General features: G+C 33.2%; 2 protein-coding genes across 2 annotated transcripts; one reads left to right on the forward strand and one right to left on the reverse strand.

Annotated features, from left to right (window-relative positions):
* Positions 1-4,039: 4,039 nt before the first annotated feature.
* On the forward strand, positions 4,040-6,728 carry LOC102594943 (uncharacterized). Its single transcript, XM_006360317.2, has 2 exons — positions 4,040-4,655; positions 4,901-6,728. Exons 1-2 carry the CDS (start codon positions 4,217-4,219, stop codon positions 5,671-5,673), a joined length of 1,212 nt encoding a protein of 403 aa, XP_006360379.1. The 5' UTR covers positions 4,040-4,216; the 3' UTR covers positions 5,674-6,728.
* A 90-nt stretch (positions 6,729-6,818) lies between these two features.
* LOC102595275 (potassium channel SKOR-like) lies at positions 6,819-18,411 on the reverse strand. Its single transcript, XM_006360318.2, has 13 exons — positions 17,408-18,411; positions 15,411-15,635; positions 15,097-15,160; positions 14,255-14,594; positions 12,511-12,806; positions 11,682-11,762; positions 10,921-11,019; positions 10,321-10,542; positions 9,940-10,122; positions 9,412-9,487; positions 9,039-9,333; positions 7,763-7,884; positions 6,819-7,372 (listed from the first exon to the last, which is right to left on the reverse strand). The coding sequence occupies exons 1-13, from the start codon at positions 17,635-17,637 to the stop codon at positions 7,131-7,133; spliced, it is 2,475 nt and encodes an 824-aa protein (XP_006360380.1). The 5' UTR covers positions 17,638-18,411; the 3' UTR covers positions 6,819-7,130.
* Between the last annotated feature and the right edge of the window lie 120 nt (positions 18,412-18,531).

Genomic DNA, 18,531 nt, shown 5'->3' on the forward strand with positions numbered 1-18,531 from the left:
TCAAATGGGCTTGGAAAAGAATTCAAGCAACCCAAAAAAATTACCAAGACATATATGGATATTATAGGGAAAATTGTATAAAATAGCAAACTATTTATTCAAATTAAATGTTATAGCCATAGTTTATTTTATTTGTAATTCACAGCATACATCCCCTTTTTATGCCATTTGGTTCGGTATACAATTACACATTCGATATACAAATGTATAAAATGCGTTTGTGTTTGTATAAAGCGAGAGAAAAGTGTATATACAAATACAAATATATATATTTTCGTCTTATACACTTATAATTATACAAATACAGATCTTATTATACAAATTACAATATATAAATGAATTTATACAAAACTGAACAGTTTGTATAAAATTGGATGTATCTAGCGAATTATACAAATCAAAAGCTCCATAGCAAACATAAAATTTGTTATGGAGCGGAATTATGTAAACTATAGCTATAACATACAAATATGATTTTTATATTTGCTATATGTGAAAGTTGTTCCATCATATATATGTGGGTGGACTCAAGTAATGACATCTACGTTAAGGTAATGTCTTGATTAATTAGCCTAATTAACCCTTCAGCCCATTTAAGAATTCAGAAATGGGCTAGCAACCAAAATTAAAGCCACAATCCTTAAGTATCTTTTCCATCTTCATCCACTTTGTACAAAGAGTTAGGTCTAAAGGAGCGGACTCACAAAAATACCTTGGGAGGTGCCACAATTCGTTTGACGTACAATAATGTGTTAAACTACTTCAACAAGTCTGCGAATGAGATAATGAGATTTGAATGCACACAACTAGTATAATGAGGCTCATAAGAGAGTTAAGCTTTTAGTGTCAAGTACTATTATTGATCATCTTGTATTGTGTTTGTAATATTTGGGTTTTAAAATTGAATATACCTATATGTTTATGAAATAGAATGAATTCTTTGAAATGTCATTTTAAAAGCTTTTTTACAAATATAATGACTCCCTTAAGTAGCGTAAGAAATATCTGCAAGTATAAATATTGACATTGCTATATCTTAAAGAAAATTGCTTATATTCTTTTATGCGCGATTCCAGATTTAATCGATTCTCATTGTGATATCAAACATCAGGTGCGAAACCAAAAAAATAAAACAGCTGATATTTTTGTACTTACTATTCCTCAATCTTATGAAAAAGAATGATTGAGAATCTCGAGAATGTATATAAAAACATAAGTGTAACATAAGCCTCTTTCCCCTCCTCTTAGTTGGTAGTATTACCTTATTATATTGTGATATTTAAATAGGCATATATTATATGAAAGATGTACTACTCCTTCTGCAACGAGCAGAGGTCAGAATAAAAGGGGACAAGCTTAAAATATGTTAATTTGATTAGTATATGATATTATTTTAGTCATTATTGAAAGAGTATTATTGTAATAATTGAAAAATGAACCTGACAAATAAAGCAAGCATAGTTTTAAAAAAAAACTTGAAAGGTTAAAGAGTTGTGGAAATTGTAAAACATGTAATGTTATCAACTATTTTTAGGACATTTCGAAGTGGAAAGAGTGAGATAAGTTTGAGTGAAACCACAGCTAAGAAAGGGGTTCAATTAAATTCCCTTCGTTGAAAAATCAGACAACACAAATTATATAAAAATAAAAACTATAAAGTAAATATACCAGAGAAAATATAGAGAGCGATTGATATACAAATGAACTGAATTGACTTCTTATTTATAGAAGACAAGAAGTTGTTGCGAGACTTTTTATGAAGCAGCTATGACGTTTTTTAGAACATGCTTGCAAGTTGTCTGCTTAATTTTAAATTTATCTAGAAAACTCTGGAATGAGCATCAACAATACGATGTATATATATACATATGGAATTTACTTTTTAACTACAATGCTAGTTAAAAATTGCTTTAGGTAGCTAGCAGGAGGGGAAGCTAGGCTCGCAGGGAGTTCATCCGAATTTCACTCTGCTAGAAAACACACTATACAACAAAGTTGGTACTCCTTCCGTCCCATTTTATATAAGCTAGTTTGACTCGACACTGAGTTAAAGAAAGAAAAGAAGAGTTTTGAAACTTGTGGTCTAAAATAGGTGATAGAAATTTATGAGCTATAAATCATTTCATTAAGGATAAAATGAGCATTTTAAAATTAATATAGAAATGTGTCATTTTTTTAGGACCGACTAAAAAGAAAAATAAATCATATAAACTGAGACGACAGAAGGAATATTATTTTTCATGTATATACCGTACAAGATTGATCCCCAATTTCTTCTTTAATTTGTCTGTAGTTTTTAAATACTTTAGTGAAACTCTTAGCTCTAACCCTTAGTTCCAAGTTTGAATTTTCTTAATACCCTAGTTGACTTGTTCAACCATAATATATACACACACGTATTACCTTCTATTCTCGATCCAAATTTTATGGGAATTGAATGCACAAAGCACAAAAAATTGTACACATTTCTTGAACTTCAACAACTATGTGTTGAAAAAAGAACAAGTCAATACAAATTCCAAGAAATTACTATTAAACTAATCATGTGACTTAATCCGCAAAATATGCAGCTCAAAATGCGCCACTAAAACTCACAAGTAAATAAGTGCATCTACACTTGAAACAAAACTATAGTATTATATAAACACACAAAAAGAAAAAATAAAAAAAATGCACAAGTCAATCTTAGAGCTGGAAATGTGCTACTCCCTCCTCCGCCCACTTTTATTTGTCATGTTGCGCTTTTCGAAAATCAATTTGACTATTTTTCAGAATTAAATAAGATTACATTATTTAGATATTATAAACAAAAAAAATTCGATATTCAAAAATTATACGAAAAGTACTATAAATTGCATTTTTTTCATATCAATATGAAGAAAAAACACATTATAAAATGTTAGTCAAAGTTCTTATAGTTTGACTCTAAAAAAAAAAAATCATGACAATTAAAATTGGACGGAGGGAATAGTTATTTTGTTTTCCCCTCTTACTTCTCATATCAAGAAACTATAAACAACAAACCCTGGGTTTTGGTGATGATATAAGTATTATATTTTTATGAAGTAGGACTTTGTAGGTCCATGTGAAACCAAAGGTAGATCTAGGGAGAATTTTATGGGTCCAATAAACTCATTACTTTCGGTTCGAACTAATTATCTATATGCAAAAAAAAAGAAGGTGTCTATACAATACAAAATCCTATTTAACAATGGACTAGCAAGGGATTAGCGACATATTATGAAAAATCCTATTTTAGGAATTAGCGACAACGCATTTAGCAGCGGATCCGTAGCTAATTCCTGTTTTTTTTAGTGATATACTCCCTTTACTCAATAATAGTTGTCCACTATCGATTTGACACACACATTAAGAAACAATAAATAATACGGGTAATATTACTCCATCTGTCTCTAATTACTTGTTCATTTTTTAATAGACACACCTATTAAAAATATAATGATTGACATAATGAGTTTATCATTTTACCCCTATTAATTATGAAGTAGATGAATTAAAAATTTAAGATTTTCAAGAAGTTTTTCCATTTTTAAAGTAATTAATTGAGGGTATAATAGATAAAAAAATTTGTCATATCTTGATTTGTCAAAATGGACAAGTAATTAGGGACAACTAAAAAAGTAAAAGTGGACAAGTAATTAGGGACAGAGAGAGTACTATATTATCCTTTGAATTTATTAAATTTAATGCTTTGAGAAATGTGCTAGATGATAAATAATACTCCCTCCATTTCATATTAATTGAATTGTTGAGACATTTTTCATTTTTTCAAATTAACTTAATTGTTCAATTTTCAAGACTACTTTTAGAATGTTTTTTCAATTTTACCCTTCATTAGTTAGTATTGGAATTAGTTATTAATTAATGTTTAGTTATTTTAATCATAATTTTGATAATAATTAATAAGGGTAAAAATGGAAAGTTAAGCCTAATTTATGTCTTAATCTTCTTTTCTTAAAGGATGTGAAACACCTTAACAATTCAATTAATATGAAATGGAGGGAGTATGTAATAACAAGGGTAAAATAGGCATAAAGGGTAAGTGGACAACTATTGTTAGATGGAACGGAGTATAAGAACACACTAGCTCATTCTGAACTCACTAAGGACTAGAAAATTAACTTCACACATGCTGACTATTATATCTATAAGCATATAAGGGATCAAAGTTTTGATAAACCAAAAGAAAAAACTCATGGACTCACCTCATAAGCCAAGATCTTTTTCCCCTAATCTGTTCTTTTTCTTCCTTCTTGTGTCCTCAAATCTTCTCACTTTTTTCATTTCTAACACTTTTAAGCACTCTTCTTGTTATCTATACCAACAAACATATAATTCCATTGATACTGATTCATCACTTAATACTGATATCCCTTTGGTTGTTCAGCCTGCAGAAACTAGAGATGATGATATTCAAGCATCTGATTTAGACCTTCCATCTGAGCTCCGTGCTTTCGCATCTCCACATAAACTACCATTTGGATTCAGCACAAACTTTGATTCTGATAGTATCATTCCTCCGGTTGGGCACCCATGCACCAGATTTCCTGATTTACTTCGTCGTTACATGTCATACAGAGTCAATGGTTCTTGCCCTGATGATGAGATCCTAGGACAGAAGCTGCTTCTCAAAGGTTTGTGTTAGTGTGGAAAGATACTGTTCCTTCGTTTATACAGTCAAACATCTCTATAACAACGTTGTTTGTCTAGTATAACATAACATGAAAAAACTGTTCCAAAGGGAACTTGTCTGTTATAGTGAAATGTATTGTTATAGAGAGGTTTGATTGTATATATAGTTGCTATAATTGTGTAAGTAGGAAAAGGAATTAAGGAATTTGTTACTCAAAATCTCTTACTCTCTTTTTTTTGTTTACAGGTTGTGAGCCTCTCCCTCGACGCAGATGCCGTCCTGCTGCTCAACAAGAATATGTTGAGCCTTACCCTCTTCCTGAGAGTTTATGGACTACACCATCAGATTCATCTGTTGTTTGGACAGCATATACTTGCAAAACTTATGAATGTCTCATCAACAGGGTGAAATCACAGAAATCATTTGATGATTGCAAAGACTGCTTTGATCTCAATGGCAGAGAGAAAAAACGATGGTTGTCGACAAAGGGAGCTGGCCTTGACTTCTCTATTGATGAAGTGCTAGCAGTGAAGAAGCCTGGTACAATCAGAATAGGACTTGACATTGGAGGTGGTGTAGCTACGTTCGCTGTAAGAATGAGAGAAAGGAACATAACAATATTAACAACTTCTATGAATCTCAATGGTCCTTTCAATACATTTATAGCATCAAGAGGAGTCATACCTTTGTACATAAGCATTTCACAGAGACTTCCTTTCTTTGACAACACACTAGATATAGTCCACTCAATGCATGTGTTGAGTAACTGGATACCATCAACACTGCTCCACTTCTTGTTTTTCGACATCTATAGAGTGCTTCGGCCAGGTGGGCTGTTCTGGCTTGACCATTTCTTCTGTGTTAGAGAGCAATTTGAGCAAGTCTATGCTCCCCTTATAGAGAGCATTGGGTTCACTAAGGTCAAGTGGGTCGTAGGGCGAAAGTTGGATAGAGGACCCGAGCTGAATGAGATGTATCTTTCAGCACTGTTGGAGAAACCACTCAAGAATTCTTGGTGACAGTATTTAGATGTTTCTTTTACTTTAAGAAACAGAAGAAAAGGAGGGATCTTTCAGCACTGATGTTTTTTCTTCTTTTTTATTTTTTATCATCGATTCATTTTAGATGACATCTCCAGATATAAACTAACAGTTTGAGGTAACTTGAGTATGAGTTTGTAATGTTTGAGGACTAAACCCTGGTTAGCTTTTGAATTTGCTGGTGATAATGCCAAAAACCAGATTCCTTATTCAGAGCATAAGATTTTACTCTTTCATATTGAAACTCACGAGGAAATGATCTCTTATGACTACTTACAAATTAAATAGAAGAAACAGACCTTTTCAGATCTCTCTTATGTGTAAAAATGAAGATCTCTCGTAAAAAGGGATATAAAACTAAAAACAAATTTGTAAAGGACTACAAAACCAAATCTTCTTGTTCATGGATGAAGCACCCATATTGAATATGTGAAATTGGACACATAGGTCAATTAGGTCATTGCAATTTGAGAAAACCATTTCCAAACAAAAGTTAGAAAAAAGTGTTCTTTAAAGCCAAAAGAGCCGAAAAGGATCAATTCTGGGAATTGAAGTTAAAAGTGAGAAGCAGCACACAGTTTACAAACAAATTAAGAGTATCTTACATGTATGGATACTATAATAATCAAGTCAATATTAAAATAACTAATTCCAGCATCAATGTACAATAATGTCAATACTAATCCAACCCCTCCAAGCTGAGATTCAAAAGAATCGGAAGGCTGGATCATTTGGCGTGTCGTTGTTAGTCGAAGCGATGACTTTTAACTCTGTATATATTACTTTGTCCAAGAAGGAATAACATCAAGGAGTTAGAATATAGAAAAAGGAAAGCTTGGAATTGGTTTGACCTATGGACACCACAAAAAGACAATAGCATATGACATAGCACATTGTTTTGTCTATTGGTAAGCTAACCATCACTTTCATGGGGTTGCCAAAAATTTCAACCCAGTAAAAGAGGCAGCACGGTGCGTTAGCAGGTTCCGGGGGAATAAACACTAAAAGAGTAATATAAGAATAATTTTGAAGTTGTTGATTCAATGTGCAAACCCTCAATAGAGTCAATATAGGATTTCTAGACAACTGGAGTAGATATAGAAATGACAATAGAACATGGAATCTCAGCTCAAGATTTTGAAAACTATATTAAAATACTGCAGTAACGGCAGATCCTGCCGCAAAAACTGCCTTCTACAGTAAAATTAAGACTTCAGGTTACAACAACAGAAATTGATATTGCAAGGTACAAGTACCAAATCACTACAAACAACACTCGAGTCGAGAAACATAAATTGCTACAGTGGGAAGATTTCTTATTTGCGATATCATCACTCAGCAGAAGTGAGTAGCTATTCTATTTCATCTTCAACTAGGTTGACAAAATATACAAACCCCAAAGCTGAACGGGGTAACTATGTATAGATGGGGTATTCTCAAGTTGTTTCACTGATCAAGTACAACTTCTGACCATCAGATATCATATCTATATCAAGAATTTTACCTGCATCTTCTGATAAAATACAAGAGCCTGATGGGAAGTTGAGTTGTTCTGAAGCTGCAGTAACGAGCTCTTCCATACTCGTAGGTACCCATAGTACAACACCATGTTTCCTGAGGTCCTTGGGCTCCCATGGGTGGACAGGGAATACAGTACACTTCCGTGGGTGCTTTTTTTCTGTTATGCATGGATATTATATGGTTAGCAAGCTTGAAATAGCTTAGCCAATAGAACTAAAAAAATTGGTGATAAGTAACAATATAGCTAGTGACATGAGGAACTTTAGTTGAAAAGAAGTTATAGCCCCCGTTTTTCGTTTTGGAAGAAGAGTAATGATTGATGACTTACAGGTAATAATGAACATTAAGCTAACACTTTTCTTGTTCCTCTTCATGTCACTTTTTATTGTTTCTTGGCATTTTTTATAGGTCATTAGTAAAGGGAAAGCGTGGAGCAAGGGAATCTCCCAGATAAAATAAGCAGTGGTGCCACAAAAAGGGTATAATTTAATCTCCTAAAAAGAAATATATTCCACTGCTTTAAGTGATGGTGTTGCTTCTGCAATACCTGAAATCTCATGCGAAACACTGGGGAATTCTGATGTTTGAGCTGATTTTGCGTCTTCCAGAAGCTTGATCAACTGATTGTTTCCACTTAGTCTAGCTTCATCAAATGGAGTATTTCCCCATCTGCAACACAACAAGTTCCCTTTAAGATTTAAGCGTCTAGCCATACTTTCAAAATGAGTACAGATATGCACAATTCAGCTAGTACAGTGTAATGGTTGGGAAGAGCAACCACAATGATCTATTCACCTCAAGTAGCCTGAAAACTTGAAGGAAAGAAACTACACCAAGCTCAAGAAAAGAATTGACTAAGCATCTAATAATCTCGATATGGGAACAAAACTATCAGCGTGACCAAAGATCATGTATGATTCAAGGCATTTTGAGCTTGAACCGGGATGGACTTGACAATAATCTAATCTAGGTCATCAATGAGTTTTCTTAGAAAAAGAACAGGTTTCACATAAAGAAAATTGTGTTGGAATCTTCCTCACATTTGAGAAGTCATTCTCATTCTTGATTCGTCTCTATCTCATTTAGTTGATGACAGGAAAAATAGGAAAATCAATTAGTGCAACGTCGAATTCACTGATGAGAAAATTCAGAAGTTCATTCCAAAAGCATTCATTTTTTACATGAGGCCTTATATGCTCGACATTTCATTCTTAAATGCCAAAGGAAAAGGGAAAAGATCTATTTCCCCATTTAACTGAAGAACATCAATAACTTTCTCACATGATTAAAAATAAGCAAAGTGTTGATGTGATTTCAAATCGTTTGGGTATTATATTCAAAAATAGCAAGAGTAAAAGTTAGATATTAGCTGTCAGGATAATCATACATACAAAGACGATTGTAACTTTATAAATGTCACAAGTGATAAAAACAAAAGTTGAAAACCTTCCAACCACAAAATGAAATTTTGAAAAAGAATAAGAATAAGAAGGTCCATAGGTAATGGATGTAAGATTCTAGAACGTCGTTACGCCTTAATCCCAAACTAATTGTTGGCTATATGAATCCTAACTATCCATTTCGCTCCCTTTGTAACCAGATGGAAGATTCAACAATCATCAACAAGAAAAAAAGTTACTCCCCTCAATTAATTCGCCAAATACTGGTAGCAACAATATAAAGTAAATTTTGTGTTTCCCGACATGTTAAGCACATGAGTCTACCTTATAGTTTATGACAAAAGGTAGCTTGCACTAAACTAAAGATTGCATACTGTTAAGGAAGTGACTACAGTAATATAGCAATATATATTTAACTGGTACCTGTCCATTGAAAAAACTGAAGCACCAGCTCCCAGAAGCAATCTCGCCATCGCAAGCAATCCTTGAGAAGCCGCTACATGGAGCGGTGTTCGGTGATCATAATCTTTGGAGTTTGCATCAATACCATTGGACAACAGCCTTCGTAGTAGATCTGAATCCCCTTTTGTAACCAACGTACACAAGAAGCTACCAGCATTTTCAATCTTCAAGAAGGCACCTTCCTTAACAAGTAATGAAGCAACACGATCGTGTCCATTCTTGATAGCTTCAAAGAGCGGTGTGTTTCCAAAGTTGTCTACTTGGAAAAAAACATTATTAATCAATATATGAGAACAAGGAAGTTCACCGGTCAAGTACAGGTTTTAATACCTACCTGAAGCATTGAGATCGATACCTTCTTTGACAAGGAAAAAAGAGATGTCTTCATATCCTCTGGATGCTGAAAGATGCTGTTCATAAACAAAGCCTTGATTAGGAATACTTTTCAACTCTTTTAAAAATTCAGCCTTCTTTTAGAATCATTATCTTTGGTTATTTTTCTTAAAGACAGAATCAGTATTTTTATAGAAGCAGCATCTGAAACTTCAACCAATAATACCTGCAGAATTTCAATCTGGAATTCCTTATTTGTTACAACAGATAAATCCTACCAAACTATGCTGCATGATTTACAGATTTGCACACTCAAGAAAGACATAGATGAGCTTGGAAAACAAACAACTCATTATGAACAAAGAGTTAAGGTCCACTCATGGACTGATAAACACTCAAATGGCTTTAATTTCAGAAGAGTTTAATAGTTATTCAGAAAATAATTTTTTTTAAACGAAGCAACTCGTTGAAATATCAAAAAGTAATGAACCAGAAAACTCTTATGTTTCTATTAGCTAAAAAATCATACCAGAGGTGATCTTCCATCATAATCTTTCTTGTTGGGATCAGCTCCAGCTCGAATAAGACTCTTCAGCTGGTGTAAGTCACCATGATAAGCTGCACTATTAACTTTCAAAGCAAGATCAGCCTCTTGTTTCCCAATATGGAATGTTATATCTGACTCCAGTTGCTTCACACGAAGATCCTTTCCCTGTCAGATAATACTCCTTTTAGACCTTTTGAGTGATTAAGTACTTCTAATGCAAAAAGATGTTAATATTAGAAGGACAAGAACAATTAACATTTATGAACATGTACTTTTCTAGTCAACTTTTGTACAACTACCAAGAGACAACAGAAACCATAGGTGGTATGACTGGAGAATGGCATGCTGCCCAAGAGAGATTACCTCTAGTAAGTTCGCCAAGATTCTTCTTCCATCGTGAAAATAGATCTCCAAAATATTTGAAAATGACTGCTTATCAATCCGTATGAGTCTGCATAGTTCACAAACACGGACAGTATATGGTTGTGGAATGTTGCAAAGAATGGATATTTCTCCGAACGAGCTATTAGGCTCAAGATGTGCTACTGTCTCTTGTGACCCATCTTCTCCTATACCAACTTCTACCTGAATCAAAATAACCACAATGAGTCTCGCAATATTAGCTACAGCTCGATGCCAAACATGAATTGATAAGTCAGCAGTTGTAAGATTTGCAGAAGTTTTGGAGCAATGGGAAACTAGAAAACAGGTTTATTGTATTTTTCTCTCCTTATCTAGAGTTTCTAATAACACCATCACGGTCTAAAAATTTCTTAGCTGCAGTCAGAGAACCAAGTCCATAATAGATCCAGACCTATGATATTAATACGGTTTGGAGACCTCTAATATAAGGTAGGATATACATTTTCTAAGCCATAAATGAATATAAGCTTATATTAAAATAAAAGGCTGTGATAGAAAATGCTAAGCACTGAGCAGCAATAATAACAGTAAAACAATTACCAGGACACCATCACAGACAAAATAAAGTTGGTCCACTACATGCCCCTGTTCCATGATCACTTCTCCTGGGAGGAAAAATTCTTCATGCACTCGAGTTACCTGAAATTTTTTTCACAAAATTAGCTCCTCAGCACTAGATTTACTTTTTTCTCTTTAACTGGGCCAATCGAAATCAAACAGAAAGGTGTGAGGAGGCAAGCATCCAAAGGTATACATTAAGAGAGGAGAGAAGAAGCATGCATGACGAATTATTTCTAAATTCAGCTGACTGTGGCAATGCAGGTTGATAAGGCAGAAAGCATGTCTACACGTAGAAAAAAAACCATAAAGTTACCAAGGACCATTTCTACAAATATGTTCTCAACCTAGGATCCCAACCTTGCTGTCCTTGGGTGCACGTATAACATGTAAAAATCATTAAGCACATTGAAGAAGTAAATCTGCTTATACAATTTAATCAAGCAAACGAACCTGAAATAAAGATGAATTAATTATGTTGTTCACAAAATTCAGAACATGAGCAACTCTGGATCTTAGATTAGAACATATGGTGTGGGTCTATGTTTCTTGCCTCATTAGGATCAGCATAGAAAATATATAAGGATCTTATTAGCCATTAGTTTCTAGAGGTTGTGGCAAAATATTTCATATAATATCATGGATTTCAACTAGAGTGAAAATGAAACAGACCTCTTCAGGAAAACGATACAAACACTGTTTTGAGATTAAATAAACAATCACTGACAAAGAAGATAACTTACAATTTGACTTATGAATTCTGCGGAGCACTCCCTAAAAAGAGGAATATTTTCAATGCAAGACTGATATAAAGTCTGGGATATCTGCAGAAAGGTTGAAGTGTTTGTTACAATATTGCTGAAAGAATGTTATATGCATCAGCAATGAGAAGGAAAGGTCGAACTGGAAGGCAAGAAAGAATACGAACTTTAGAAGGGCTAACAAAGATTCTTAATGCCTTTTTCGACAACGAAATAAATTCCCAAGTCAACAACCCCCCACCTAATAATACCATGCATACTGATCTTGCTTCTTTTAAAGTCACAATGCCTGATGTTTTCTACCCTGTGAGAATCCAGAGGGGCTCTGTGGGTTTTGGCAAACCTATCACTTTCTGCTCCAACCCTATTAACAATTCCAAAAATAGCATAACCAAATAGTTGTTTTGACAATGACTTGATCTCTCGCAACAGATTTAAAGAACTGTAACGAAATTCCTTGCTGCATCAGTAGTGACCTGCACGAATGGTGTAACAGCTGCCCGACCACATAGATATACTTTTTATTATTATTTTGTAGATTTATATTTCAGAACCCACAGCATGTATAGATTATAGATCCGCCACTTTCTTTACATGCCTAGCATTCTCTCCATCAGTAACAAAGGAAAACTAGCTTGTAATTAACTCTTATGGTCCAAATATAGCACCATAAATTGAGGAAAACAGAAAAGAAGCAGCACAATTCGAAGAATTCAAACCAGTTGTGATTCTAATGTCCCAGAGTACATGAAATTTAATGAATATAGAGCAAATTGCACACATATGAAGATTTTTCCTTTTGTTTATTTACCTTGGCACGAATTGAGATGGGAAGGTCATGGAGAACGGCTCCATCAGTGTAAGCGCTTTCATATTGTAATCGCAAGTGATCTTTAATTTGACTACGAATATCCCTTCCGAGTCTATTTCTGTTCATATAGTTCATAAGATCTGTCATTTTGTCCCTGTATCGCACAGTTTTTGATCCCTTGACAATCAGTGCTGTCATGTTACCGATCAAGTAAGCACCAAGAATCATATCAAAAGAAACATAAACCATCACAAATATCATTTCCCTCAGATTGACTGCATGTATGTCACCATAACCTGTAAGACCGAGAGACATCTTCTAATATTAGTAGGATGTGATTACATATCCAGAAAAGGTTTAAAAAGAATGCCATGAGTTAGGAAGAGAATGGTCAAAAGAAACCTTCCTTCGAAGCATATGAGTACCACTTCAAAACAAACAACTTGCTTCTTTTATACAGCCTCAACTAGTTTCTTCTGGTTAAAATAATCTCATTACCCAAAGAACCATTTTTCTTTGTTTGTCTCTTCACCAAAAAAGAATTTTTATGTTAATCCAAAACTATGTAAAGCCAACACCAACCTTATGAACATCTATATTTATCCGTCTTCAATAGCATCTGTGCTCTCTTCCTAGTCATTTGTTACCTATTTTCTCTTTTATATTTTTCTTGGTGCAAGGGCGGAAATGTAGAAAAGATCATATGCATGGTACTAGTGATAGCTTGACGTGCACGGTGAATTATTCAATATTTATGACTACTCGTCTTTAAGTTGCCAAGTTGATAATTTGTAAATAAAAAGATAACAGGACATCTCTAAAACACAATTGAGATCGAATGAGTGTCTTCAGTTCCATTAATAAGCTCAAAACATGCATAAATATTGGAATAAATGGATAAGATCAATTATTTAGGAAAATCTAGGGGTATAAAGTTTAGAGCGATCTTTAGAGGATTAAAATAGATTGAAAAGCCAATTATCACGTGCACCAAATATAACAAGCACTACCACTGTCAGCCAAACTGTCACCATACTACCAGTCACACCTCATGATTAGTTTGTAGTTTGTACTATTTCGGACCTGCAGTTCATGATACTTCTATTATTCAGACATCTGATTCAGGTATTTATACATCCTGAACTTACTCTAGTTTATAGAAGACAAAAAAGAACACAAATTGGAAGAAAAGGTTTCAGTTCTAGTCCTGGATAGAATGCCACGTAGAATTTCAACTTCAGAGTTTGAGAACTTTATATTCTCAAATGAAATCTAGAGTCACAACTTATATCATATGATACAAAATAACAACTATATCTTGACAGGCAAAATGTCTGCACCTTCCATTTAGGTATCAGGTGAAAAGGGCAAAGACAACTTGACAGCAAAGCCTCTTCCCTTTGTGATACCCCAATATAGAATGGAAGAAGTAAATCTTTTTAATATTAAGAAGTTATCCTATGAAACTGAGAAAAATATCTAGGAGAGGGCAGAAATCCCAGTCATAAAAACCAGCACCCAACTTTAATCGTGGATTGTTGCTCGAACGGTCACAAAAGACAACAGTAGTCCATTTTATAGAGGAAAACAACTAATTCTGGTGAATCGTCTAATCATGTGTAACAACTTGTGTATTGTGGATTCCATCTATATCATCAGCCTTTTAATTTCATCTCCAATAGAACTGGAATATATTTTTCAGATAATTATGCCAGTGAAACTAGAAAGAGAGCAATCGACATACCCACAGTTGCCATAGTGACAATTGCAAAGTACAGAGAAGTGATGTACCGCCTCCAGAGATCAATCTCTCTAAAGTTTGAATAACTGTAATCTCCCAGGGTCAAACTACCAATCCATGTGTAGCCTTCTTTCTCTGCAGGCAGAGTAGTTGCCAAAAAGTAAAAGATGCAAGCTGCTGTATGCGTGCAATAAAGTTCAACAGTGATAAGCTTTATAATCCTAGTGAAGAGATAATTGATTCGAATATCTTTCTCCATCTTCTGGAAAAAGTCAGTAACCCTGCGCACCCTGCTTAACCTAATCCATAAAAGGTATCTCACTCCTTCAATTCTTCCAGAAGCCTGAATATTTGATACGGGACAGCGTTAGTAAAAAAGGCACTACTTGGATCAAGTATCTAACATGAAATGCAGGTATCAACTCATTTAAAATTTTGGTCTTCACCGAAGGCAAAAACTAATAGGAAATGAAGTAGACAAAAGGGCTTCCACTCTTGTTGGCAAGAAAGTTCTCATTTCTCTTTACTAGGTTTGAACTGAAGTTTATGAGAGAGGAGCATATAAAGACAAGTGAGCTTTATCAGTTTATTCAGCATTTTAGGCCTCTAAGCATGAAAGTCACGCAAAACTAGTTTAATTCCTCCTCCTCCTTGTTTTAATCATATCATATTCTCACCTAACTGCCAAATAGATGTTTGCTTTGCATGTTCTAAAACATTTGGTGGATCTCCAAATTATATAAAAGATTGACTAATTAAATTGTGCTACAAAATTAAAAGCATGAAGTTATTAATAACTCTAAAAGCATGATGTTAGAGAGAGGATTTAGGAGTGAATATAGTACCTTAAAAATGTTATCCCACGGCATGCAACTGAGAACATCCAAGATAAAATGAGATTTCAAGTACCTGCAATGAAAGAGGCTAACTTACTTAAATGCATACATTCTTCTGCAAATTTCTTTAGTGATAGATTCAGAATTTAGATGGTGTGTGTTTTTCAAAATGTATATCGTACTTTATATATACTACTTGTTTTTTACAAGTATATAAAGAATTTGACCTGAAACACTAGGTTCTGTCGAACTTGCATAGGTACCGCCACTACCCCTCTTGTGCAAATAGTAAGGTAGAACTTAGAAGGGAGAAGGGGACTAACCGAAGAGCAATAGGGGTTCGCCTATACACCATCTTGTATGTCTGACTATCTCTGTAGGCTACAAAAAATTGTATGACTATGTCGACAAGAAAAGCTATTTGACCACAAATGTCTAAAAGAAATAGTTTCCTGGGCAATCCTTTAAAGAATGCAAACTCCATTGGTGTAAAAAAAGTTGAATATATTGCCCAAATCAGGATAAACTTATCCCATAGCTTGTACCACCTGCATCAAGTTTTCTAGATTATCAATTTTAAAACATCAAAGATAATTGATTGAGAAAGCAATTGATGATACCAACAAAAACTTTCATAATACAAGTAAATGTGCTTTTCTTTTCATCAATGAATGATGTATTACAAAGAAAAAAAAAGTCAGTTATTTATACATAATTATGATCAAGTCAATCCATTAAACTTTATGAGTTTACATTTTTACCTAAAAAATAACTATAAGTAAATGCTCGCAATAAAAAATTAGCAGTCCAAAAAACAAGATACTTCAACATATTATATGCACCTATAAGTGTAAAAAAATGTGTTATAATTATGAATAAGTTAAATCTAGTAATTTTATTACTCTACTATGATATATTTCTCTGTCAAATTTGAATTTTGTAAACACTATTGATTTGAACTTAACGACTTTATAGTTCCACCTCCAAGCAGCAATATTACAACCCACTTTCCACCCTGTCAACCCAACTAGCAGCTCCTAATTTTTTCCTCTCACACATAAATCTCGTGATCTTCTTCTGATCATTGTCAGAGTTTAAATTTTATGAACAGTGAAAGATATTTCTGCGCAATCAGATCACTTATAAATTAATTATGTATAATCATATTTAACTTACAAAGCTGAACAAGATTTTCCATATGTGTCAAGTGAGTTTACAATTTTGGTCATTTTCTCGATTTATAACCATGCAAATATTACAATTTATTTTGAATCATAACGAAGGGAGTAGTTTGTTTGACATATTAAATATTAATTACTGTAATATATTTTATGTATTAAATTATCCTCTGGTATATTGAAAATCTAAAAAGAGGAAGTATTGTTTAGTAGTAGTTGTAATCATGGTGTATAGCCAAAACTGGCTAATGTTCTCCCCAATGAATGTCCTTTGCATCACGCATAACTCAAAACGATTATTCTCTGACACAAAAACGACAAGTCGCCGTAACTTTTTCCACGCCAAAGTACAGAAAATATTTACTAGAGTAACACTTAGATGAAGAAAACGAGTCTATTTTGGACTGTAAATTTTAAAAAAAATATTTTCTATATATTTTGAATTGTAAATTATTAAAATTTATAGTACTTTTACGTAGTTTATAAATATAAATTTTATTTAAAAAACTTTAAACATTTAATATATAAATTCTCGATTAAATTTAAAACTATTTTACTCTAGAAAAATGGAAAGTGTCATATAAATTGAGATAAATGACATTACTCTGCAATTTACATCTTTTAATTTATGTAAGCACTTCCTATAATAAGATATATTTATATAAATTAATATATACTCCACTATTTTCTTTTTCTAACTGTGTTTTAGTTGTTTTCACATTTATTGAAAAAAAATATAAAACATAAATTATTAAGTTATTTTTATTCGTTAGATGTCTTTTGAGAATTAAGCATTTTTAAGAACCGTTTTTGTTAATGTTAAAGTATAACTTTGAAATAGTTGCCAATTTTAACTTTGATATTTAAATAATATAGTTATTTGAAATAACTTTTAAATTAAAATGACTCATAAAAATAAGATGAGAAAAAGTAAATGACACATTAATTTCGAATAATAATGTTTAATTACTCCTAAAACATAGGAGTATTTTAATTTTATTCACTTTTTATCAAATTAACGTCAATTTTGTACGTGAGAAAGGATTATTAAAATGAAGCTTATTACTTGAAAAATCGATGAACACTAATATTAAGAATTTGATTTTTCATATCGTAATCTCCTCGCAAAGCTAGAAGCGTACCTGTCATCGGGATAAATGACGAAATCTTGAGAAAGGCCTCTGAGGCCATTGATGACGTTTTCTCTGCTAAATCTCGAAGGAGTTGAATCAGCTATTAGCTCGTTCTCCATCATCGCTAATCTACTGGTACTTCTCAACGATTTCATACTATCTCTCAAATCATTCATCTTATACTCTTTTGGTGAATCTCTTCCATTCCTCTCTTCTCCTAATTCTCTCTTCATCGACATCTTCACAAACGCACTGTAAAATTCACAGATCTCTCACTCTATGTGACTGTCCGTTACTCTTCTTCTTCACGCAGTAAACACAAAATCATCAGAAAAAAATCGAAAGTTTAGCTAATTTGGATTGATTTCTATGAGTGTGTGCGCATAAACTGAATCGAATTTCTGCGAATCTCACTGTAGAAAATTCGAAAGTTCTGCTAGTTTAGATTGATTTATCTGTTGCATATGCAGAAACTGAATCGAATTTCTTCGAATCTCATTCTGTCCGTTACTCCTCTTCTTACACTAAACACAATCATCAGGAAAATTCAAAAGTTAAGCTAATTAGGATTGATTTCTGTGTGTGTATGCAGAAACTGGATCGATTTTCTTCGAATCTCACTCTGTCCGTTACTGTTCTTCTCACACAGTAAACACAAAATCATCAGAAAGTTCAAAAGTTTTGCTCATTTTGATTGATTCTCTATTTCTGCATGATAACGGATTTTCTCAGCAATGTCAAATCCATAGACTGATATGTTAGCTTCCTTGTATTGAGCTTCTGGAAAGTTCTTCGATGTTTGAATGAATCAGCAGTAGCTAAAGAGAGAGAGAGATATACTGAAGAACAACTAAAATTTGTCGAATCTATAGAGATAGAGAAAGCTGAGATCCAGAGAAAGGATATATCAGATGGTGAACTTTCTGGAGAAGAGGAGGGAAGGTATTTATATGAAACTCAAACTCTGCCGCAGTTATTTTAAGCATAATATATAAACATGCACTTTAATTTTACATCGATCTTGAATATGTACAAATAAATATTTTATATGAAATTGTATTATTGTCATATAAAATATATATATTTATTTTATTTTATTTTATATAAATTTAATAGTTAATTATGTGTACTCA

This window comes from Solanum tuberosum, unplaced genomic scaffold, assembly GCF_000226075.1.
Source record: "Solanum tuberosum cultivar DM 1-3 516 R44 unplaced genomic scaffold, SolTub_3.0 scf00323, whole genome shotgun sequence".
Lineage (NCBI taxonomy): Eukaryota > Viridiplantae > Streptophyta > Magnoliopsida > Solanales > Solanaceae > Solanum > Solanum tuberosum.